The following is a 10,289-nucleotide window of genomic DNA, read 5'->3' on the forward strand; positions in this document are numbered from 1 at the left end:
TATTTATAATAACAATATTTTCCATGGCATTGGTTTATCATGATACAAACTCAGCCTCATCTTTGTATTTATAATAACAATATTTTCCCTGGCATGGTTTATCATGAAACAAACTCAGTCTCATCTTTGTATTTATAATAACAATATTTTCCATGGCATTGGTTTATCATGATACAAACTCAGTCTCATCTTTGTATTTATAATAACAATATTTTCCATGGCATTGGTTTATCATGATACAAACTCAGTCTCATCTTTGTATTTATAATAACAATATTTTCCATGGCATTGGTTTATCATGAAACAAACTCAGTCTCATCTTTGTATTTATAATAACAATATTTTCCATGGCATGGTTTATCATGAAACAAACTCAGTCTCATCTTTGTATTTATAATAACAATATTTTCCCTGGCATTGGTTTATCATGATACAAACTCAGTCTCATCTTTGTATTTATAATAACAATATTTTCCCTGGCATGGTTTATCATGAAACAAACTCAGTCTCATCTTTGTATTTATAATAACAATATTTTCCATGGCATTGGTTTATCATGATACAAACTCAGTCTCATCTTTGTATTTATAAATAACAATATTTTCCATGGCATTGGTTTATCATGATACAAACTCAGTCTCATCTTTGTATTTATAATAACAATATTTTCTCTGGCATGGTTTATCATGAAACAAACTCAGTCTCATCTTTGTATTTATAATAACAATATTTTCCATGGCATTGGTTTATCATGATACAAACTCAGTCTCATCTTTGTATTTATAATAACAATATTTTCCCTGGCATGGTTTATCATGAAACAAACTCAGTCTCATCTTTGTATTTATAATAACAATATTTTCCATGGCATTGGTTTATCATGATACAAACTCAGTCTCATCTTTGTATTTATAATAACAATATTTTCCATGGCATTGGTTTATCATGATACAAACTCAGTCTCATCTTTGTATTTATAATAACAATATTTTCCATGGCATTGGTTTATCATGAAACAAACTCAGTCTCATCTTTGTATTTATAATAACAATATTTTTCATGGCATTGGTTTATCATGATACAAACTCAGTCTCATCTTTGTATTTATAAATAACAATATTTTCCATGGCATTGGTTTATCATGATACAAACTCAGTCTCATCTTTGTATTTATAATAACAATATTTTCCATGGCATGGTTTATCATGAAACAAACTCAGTCTCATCTTTGTATTTATAATAACAATATTTTCCATGGCATGGTTTATCATGAAACAAACTCAGTCTCATCTTTGTATTTATAATAACAATATTTTCCATGGCATTGGTTTATCATGATACAAACTCAGTCTCATCTTTGTATTTATAATAACAATATTTTCCATGGCACTGGTTTATCATGAAACAAACTCAGTCTCATCTTTGTATTTATAATAACAATATTTTCCATGGCATTGGTTTATCATGAAACAAACTCAGTGTCATCTTTGTATTTATAATAACAATATTTACCATGGCATGGTTTATCATGAAACAAACTCAGTCTCATCTTTGTAATTATAATAACAATATTTTCCATGGCATGGTTTATCATGAAACAAACTCAGTCTCATCTTTGTATTTATAATAACAATATTTTCCATGGCATTGGTTTATCATGATACAAACTCAGTCTCATCTTTGTATTTATAATAACAATATTTTCCATGGCACTGGTTTATCATGAAACAAACTCAGTCTCATCTTTGTATTTATAATAACAATATTTTCCATGGCATTGGTTTATCATGATACAAACTCAGTCTCATCTTTGTATTTATAATAACAATATTTTCCATGGCACTGGTTTATCATGAAACAAACTCAGTCTCATCTTTGTATTTATAATAACAATATTTTCCATGGCATTGGTTTATCATGAAACAAACTCAGTGTCATCTTTGTATTTATAATAACAATATTTACCATGGCATGGTTTATCATGAAACAAACTCAGTCTCATCTTTGTAATTATAATAACAATATTTTCCATGGCATGGTTTATCATGAAACAAACTCAGTCTCATCTTTGTATTTATAATAACAATATTTTCCATGGCATTGGTTTATCATGAAACAAACTCAGTCTCATCTTTGTATTTATAATAACAATATTTTCCCTGGCATTGGTTTATCATGAAACAAACTCAGTCTCATCTTTGTATTTATAATAACAATATTTTCCATGGCATTGGTTTATCATGATACAAACTCAGTTTCATCTTTGTATTTATAATAACAATATTTTCCATGGCATGGTTTATCATGAAACAAACTCAGTCTCATCTTTGTATTTATAATAACAATATTTTCCATGGCATTGGTTTATCATGATACAAACTCAGTCTCATCTTTGTATTTATAATAACAATATTTTCCATGGCATGGTTTATCATGAAACAAACTCAGTCTCATCTTTGTATTTATAATAACAATATTTTCCATGGCATTGGTTTATCATGATACAAACTCAGTCTCATCTTTGTATTTATAATAACAATATTTTCCATGGCATTGGTTTATCATGATACAAACTCAGTCTCATCTTTGTATTTATAATAACAATATTTTCCATGGCATTGGTTTATCATGATACAAACTCAGTCTCATCTTTGTATTTATAAATAACAATATTTTCCCTGGCATGGTTTATCATGAAACAAACTCAGTCTCATCTTTGTATTTATTATAACAATATTTTCCATGGCATTGGTTTATCATGAAACAAACTCAGTCTCATCTTTGTATTTATTATAACAATATTTTCCATGGCATTGGTTTATCATGAAACAAACTCAGTCTCATCTTTGTATTTATAATAACAATATTTTCCATGGCATTGGTTTATCATGATACAAACTCAGTCTCATCTTTGTATTTATAATAACAATATTTTTCCTGGTATGGTTTATCATGAAACAAACTCAGTCTCATCTTTGTATTTATAATAACAATATTTTCCATGGCATTGGTTTATCATGAAACAAACTCAGTCTCATCTTTGTATTTATAATAACAATATTTTCCATGGCATTGGTTTATCATGATACAAACTCAGTCTCGTCTTTGTATTTATAAATAACAATATTTTCCATGGCATTGGTTTATCATGATACAAACTCAGTCTCATCTTTGTATTTATAATAACAATATTTTCCATGGCATGGTTTATCATGAAACAAACTCAGTCTCATCTTTGTATTTATAATAACAATATTTTCCATGGCATTGGTGTATCATGATACAGACTCAATATCATCAATGTATTGATAACATTTTCCCTGATATGTGTGTATAGTTATGAATCTATGGTCTTAAACTATGTAACAGAAAAGAATGAAAACCATCCAGTTTTGTAAAAATTCATAAAATAATCTATTACTCAAGAAGACAAAGTTAAACTTTAAAAAGAACTTATAAAATTGTGAATTAAATCCCAGATAGTCATAAAAGTTATATCACAAGTCCAAATGTATTAAGTTCCCACTGAATTCCTGTACTATTGCAAATAAATTCCAATATTGAATATGTTGATGTGTATGTGTCTCAAATGTGCAAATGTCCTAATGGACTAGAATGTGGTGATGTTGTGTTGGCAGTCTTTTTTGATGTATCACAGTAATATAATCCAAATATTTCCTTGTCTGAATTCACTATAATACAAAATTAAAGTTTTAGTCCAAGAATACTATTGAGCACTTTGTAATTCCAGTGAATAATAATTTAAATAAATAAAAAAATACAACTGAACACAGCAATAAGATAGGTTCTGCTTTGGATGTTATGGCAAGAATGAACAATTCTTAGGTAACAAAATTATATAGGCTTTACTTGACCTAGTTTGCAATTACCACTCCTTCACAAGTTTTATAGTACTTTTCAAAATCATACTGCATGAATTCATTCTGGTAAGGAATAAAATGTTCACCCAAGGATTGTTGGTATTTTTAAGTTTACCCAAATTATTTTTAATCTAACACCTCAAAAAGTATATAATGAAAGAGTTTTCAAATTCCTTTTATCCATCAGAACCAATAAAACAACAAATGAAGTAAAAAATTAATCAGGAAGGCAAAAACAAGAGTCCCTTGTAGGGACTGATGCTCTACTGGCTGAAAACAATTTCCAGGAATTCAAGATAAGACAATATCTTCCTTTTAACTGGGGAGCACTGACACCACCTTTGATATCCTTGAATGATAACAAAATTTTCAAATTAGCTGCTGTGGAAGACATAATGGATGTCAACTTGGCACTTTTCCTTTACCTGACCAAGATGGCATCGTAATAAGTCATCTGGTGGATACCCCATGTTGATTTGATTCTCCATTTTGCCATGGCAATGATAACAAGATTTTCAGGATGGATGGTCACAACTGATATCAGATAGGTACCACTTCCATTTAGTATTATTATAATAAGTTTTTCAAGTGAAAGCACATTGTTGATATTACTGACTATAAAGGAGAAATAGTGATAACAATATTTTCAACATGGCCACTGTGGCAGTCATTAGAATTCAGAATGGCACCATTTTCACTTACAAGCAACAAGACATCTTAAGATGTCTTTCAGTAAAAACTTTATCCTGATAAGACCATTCATTCAGAAAAAATAGTGTAAGTGGTAACAAGATTTTCATGATGGCCACTGTGGCAGGCAAACTGAATTTTTGAATGGCACCATTAGGACCAACCAGACATCATAAGAAGTTGCTAAAACATCCCCATGTTAACAGAATCATCCATTCAGGAGGAGTGATATTTTCAAGATGGCCACTGTGGTAGCCATATGGGAGATCAGCTCAATAACATTTTTATTCTGAACCAACTATACATCATAAGAAGTCAAATGGTGAAAATCCAATGGCAATATTACATTTCAATCAGAATGATTAGTAATAATAAGATTTTCAAGAAGGTCACTGTGACAGCCACATTGGACATCAGATCAGCAAGAATTTTATTTAGGATCAACAAGACATCAAAAGTCTTCTGGTGAAAATCCCATGGCAGTATTAAATTTTGTACATTTTGTACAAAAGAAGTAGTGGTGATTATGGAACAACTAGATATAATATAAAAGAAATTGTGAAAACCCATATTAATATGACCATCCATAACAAAGAACCTTAAGATTTTCAAGATGGCTGCTGTGGTTGTTATACTGCACATCAGAGAGACCCTATTTTCATTTAGGAAGAACCAGATATCATAAGATGTCTTGTGGTGAAAACCCCAAGTCAATATGACTTTCCATTCAGGAGTAGTAGTAATAGCAAGATTTTAAAGATGGCCTTTATGGTGTCCATATTTGACATCAGATCAGCACCATTTTGATTTAGGACTAACTATACATATCAAAAAGTCTTTCAATGAAACAGCCATGTTGATATGACCATCCATAGCAATAAAAGATTTTCAAAATGGACACTATGGTGGCCATATTGGATATCAGATCAACACCATCTTCATTTAATACTGGAGATAATAAGAAGTCTTTCAGTTAAAACCCCATGTTGATATGACCATCCATTCAGGAGTAGTGACAACAAGATTTTCAAGATGGCTACACTGATGGACATACTGGATGTCGAAACAGCATAATTTTCATTTAGGGCTAATCCTCCATGAAGCTTAGAATGATAATCATGCTAAATGATGGAAAGACATTGTATGATGGACAACAGACCACCCCATAAGCTCTTCTGCCACACTGTCATATGTATAACCATGATGTCACACCAAGTCAGTTACTACAAAGTGTTCTTTCAAAGAAATTTAATTTTTAGCATTGAGGAAAGCATGCTGCAAATCAATGACAAATAAACAAATGTACATATATTCACATAGTATTCTTTATTTCCTGAAGTTATATATAGTTTCTATAACAAAACTCATTACAGCATTTAAATAACAGAGATCTTTATTTCTTTCTTTGCTTCACATTTCTCTTTAATGACACATTAAAGTCAAGGTCCTTTAGGTAAAGTACATTCTTGTGATTGGTTGGTAAGACAGAACCCTCTGTGACAGCCACTTCCTCAAAACATTCTTCACTCTGTTCGTGGTTGAAAAAAGCCTTTAACTATCTGAAAAAATGAAACAGAAAGTTTATTAATGGATGTGACAAAAGAAAAAACTACCTGATTCCTAATGAAGTCAACTATTAAGGACAAATTTATAAGTCACGACACCAGTGTTGCACCCAGGATCCCAACAGTAGTGGACACTGCCTACCCAATTCTCCAATTTTTTGGAGGACAATAACTTTTAAAGGAATAAAGTTAAAAAAATTGGTTTTACATAATGCACTAGCAGTGCTAAAATGTTTAGATAATTATATTTGCTTTGATACTTTTGCCACATGAACTTTGTCATCTGCAATGTTCTATCATATTATCCTTGGACATTTACATTACTGCACTAACTGTTATTCATTTGCTCAAGTAACTTATAAAAGCATGAACAAGTTTGAATATCCAGTTTACCTGAAATGAACTGCACTATGGAATTTTCTGCTCCAGATCTGACTCGTTTACTTTTAGTATTCACTCATCATCTACCAGCACTTATTACAATAAATACCCATGCTCTCTAAATTTAGTCCCTTTTCCAGTAATTCAACCTTAAAATAAATTAAATCTCCTTGCAACTTCACCTTCAAAATGACATTACACTATCTGCCATCAAGGACTTTACAACTCAGCCAATTGCCACAAAAATACTAAAAGTTTTATGTGCCATATACAGTACATTAATTTAAAATGGATGCTCATTGTCATCGTACAGATTTTTATCATTTTTAGTGAATTTGGCCATTACTAGCACCAACAAAGATGTGGAAGGACATCCACTAAAGAATAGTTGCAAGTGTATTTTTTTAAGAAAAATTCCTGATGAAAAAGCATTCCTGTGTGGGCACAGAGAGTTCAGATTTGAGGGACACTGGATAAAAAATTGTAGGAAACCCACAATCCTGCACACAATGTGTACAACTGTGACAGTGATGTGGTTATAAATAATAATGACTAGAAAATATAACATATACCTTTCCATTAATAACTGCAGGTTTTGGATAACAAATCCTTGTATTCCTGCTCAAACAAATTAAGTCTTGGTACTATACATTTATTTCTATATCATATACAATAATACACAAGTTTTCCAAATATTACAAGATATGGTGGATTAAATTTAGGCCAAGTGGCGCTTACCCAAGCAAGGTGTCAGAACACTCATGTGTAAATAGTATTTTGATTAAAATGATCATTAGTCATTAATAATTAAATAACAGGAGTCCTGATCTCCTTATCTGCTAAAGTCAGACCTATGTGCCCTTACCTAATGACTTTACAATCACCTGAACTGTCTGATAGCCTACCCACTACATAACTGAAAATATTTTCTAGAAATGGATAAAATAAAAGAGATAGTTGCCAACAAAAGAAACAGTCTACAGAGGAATTGGCTGTTTGAATTTGTATGTGTCTAAAATTAAAAGTGTGTATTTTTGCACATATTTATGCATCCTGAAAGACTTTAATATTGTTTGCAAGTTTAAAGTGTTGCAGGGATCATGCTACCAGGCAAAGTGGATGACTAAGTCACCTAAAAAAGTGAACTTCACCTTCTTCTGTTTGGAATTTGAAAATGATCTTCTAGTGGTATATTGAGTGATTGTAATGTTTTAGATGCTCCATTGCCTTAGCCAGGTTAGTTCTAATATTGTGTTTGTAGCTCAAGGCGAAGTATAGGATTGCATCAAGCTATCAAACGGCTGGAATTAATATCAACTGTTCTGACAAGCTCTTTCACATTCATATGAATATGTTTTGATAACTGATTATTAAACCTTTCCTGAATAAGTTTGCAATTATTACTTCATGATTTCTGAAAGTTATCCTTTGATCATAAAAACATACAAACATATCTTTTGAAACTTAAATGATAGTATATAAATGGCAATTTGTGTGTTTAGAATAGAACTGGTGATCTAAATATTTTAACTTCTGCATGTAAATTATTTTCTTCACAAAATCAGTTTGAAACCATAAGTGAACCTGTAATGGGGAAATAATGGGGGACATTACTGTGTTTGGGAAGTGCCACTTTACTGGATTGTCTGTTTTTGTAAACTACTGGGCAAATATATTCAGGAAAATATACAATCATAGATCGCAAAGTCTGAATATTATGTTACTGAACACTTCCCTTTAAAATGCAATTATGCATGTCAGACATGTATGGGACAAAGCTATGGTGTGGAATTAGCAAGAAACGCTCTTAGATCCAAGTTATTTTCTGACTTCAAAAGGAGATGGCTCTTCTCCCTAAAATTCAAGTCTAGCTTTACCCTTGTGTTATGTTTACCTGCTGCAGACAGTTAGCACTAGTTGCTCATTGTTGGAAATATTTAAATTAAGGGAATAATCCAAACCTTCTTTACATGTTTTTAAAACAAATGAAACTAACAGATAAAAATTGTTCTTTTTCTTACATGGATGGATAGCAAGAAAGATATTCCCAGTGGAGCACACAATTACATTCAGATCTGCATCTTTTATTACTAAAACTTTTATTGCTCAGAGTATACTATGTAAACAGAAGAGCAACTCATGGATGAGATGCAATTTTCATTCACATGAATATTGTGGAAAAAATGACAATAATCACAAAAACTAAAGCAATAAGAATTACTAATAACAGCAACAGAACATAGATTTTAATAGTAACATCTGGAATTTTATGTGATTCCACTCCACCCCACCTCACCCATAGTTAAGTAGGCAATATGGAAGACTTACCATCTTATCCAATGATTCACATCCAAGGATGGGAAAGTTTCTATGCAGTGTTAAACCATTTCATCATTTTCATTTTCTTAGGATTTCTCTTTCCCAGCATAAAAGTAATCCAGCTATCTGAATCTCAACCCAAAATCTCTGTGACTGATCTACTTAGTACGGTCAACATGGAGAGAGCCAGGTGCAGGTAATTTTACAATCATTGTTGTTTTTTTTTTACAGTAGTGTATCCGTTTTACTAAATGAGCACTAAGGATTTTACTGACTTCCAAAGTTCTATATGCGACACCTACAAAGTTTGTTATATTTTAAATATAACACAAGGTGTAGATTCCATCATCACAGGATGATCAAGTGATTACGTCAGTGCCAAGACTGAACCAGCTTAAAAAAACTGTACAGCAGCAGTTAGGCCAAGCCAGGTAAAAGTATATATTAGATAAGGGATGCCAAAGTGGTCAGACAGTGGTGTTTTTCTACTTACATGGCTAGTAACTAGGTAATGTAATTTTTTTATTAGTACCCTATTTAGTGGGAAATATAATACCATAATGGCATTGGTGTAAAGCATATCACCTGGTTCAAAGGCATCGCAGATAAAATAATAGTGTACCAGGACATCAACAGTAAATGTGTGGCTTCAAAGCATGCTTGGCTTGCTTGTTCTCAAAGATTTCACCTACTACATTCCTTATCTTGTTATATCCTGAAAACAAGGTTTTTGTTAAATTTTACTAAAAGACATGCACATTAACTGATTACCGCGATTATTTTTCATCATCTCTGAAACAAGATGTTAACATTAGTCTCTATGACTACTTAAGACTGATTAAATTCCAATACAATTCAAAAATCAGCCACAAGTGTGTCGTTACAGTTTTTATCGATCATGCAATCGATCCAAGACAAAGGGTACACGCCCACAAATCGATTCTTCCTCAACCGTACTGCAATGCACGTGCTGGCCTCCAAGTGTTTATTTACACTTGAAGACACATAACATACGTCAATGATTCTGCGTGAAAACGTGTTCAGATTGTTTCTGAGTAAGATTGCACAGTAAATAAATTAATGTCAAACAAATACCCGTCTTCAAACACAAGAAAACTTATTCCGCTAGTGATGATAATTTTCTTGCCGGTTACTCTGATCGCTGCCATGATGTAACCGATGTCGCTTATATCTTTAAAAATATAAATAATCATTGCAATCGATTCTGGATGATAGCTTGTCTAGTTTGTAATTTGTGTCCTTGCTATGATAATTAATTAAACTAAACGATATAAAATGTATCATTTGCAATAAGAATTCTCAATAATTTATAAATTATAAGTTTCCAGTGATTGAATAATGTTCTAAACGCTAAGATATTTGATGTTTCTACGCCCAACAATCATCTATGTTCCGGATTCTAAGTTTCAACTCCTAAGTATAAATCCGTGTT

At 31.6% G+C, this 10,289-nt stretch overlaps 1 protein-coding gene and 1 long non-coding RNA gene across 2 annotated transcripts in view; both read right to left on the reverse strand.

Moving 5' to 3' along the window:
- Window positions 1-10,161, reverse strand: part of LOC149785101 (tRNA (guanine-N(7)-)-methyltransferase non-catalytic subunit wdr4-like) — a 45,583-nt gene extending 35,422 nt beyond the window's left edge. Inside the window, exon 1 of the mRNA XM_089978869.1 lies at window positions 9,932-10,161. Within this exon, the coding sequence (XP_089834995.1) occupies window positions 9,932-10,050 (119 nt within the window). The 5' untranslated portion in view covers window positions 10,051-10,161. The remainder of the gene's footprint in view (window positions 1-9,931) is intronic.
- LOC149785102 (uncharacterized) lies at window positions 5,879-9,400 on the reverse strand. The gene is made up of 2 exons (XR_016425363.1): window positions 8,846-9,400; window positions 5,879-6,130 (listed from the first exon to the last, which is right to left on the reverse strand). It is a non-coding gene; the product is annotated as an uncharacterized LOC149785102 (long non-coding RNA).
- Window positions 10,162-10,289: the final 128 nt, after the last annotated feature.

The sequence above is a fragment of the Sinohyriopsis cumingii genome, chromosome 13, assembly GCF_028554795.1.
Source record: "Sinohyriopsis cumingii isolate HCF-2022 chromosome 13, ASM2855479v2, whole genome shotgun sequence".
NCBI lineage: Eukaryota > Metazoa > Mollusca > Bivalvia > Unionida > Unionidae > Sinohyriopsis > Sinohyriopsis cumingii.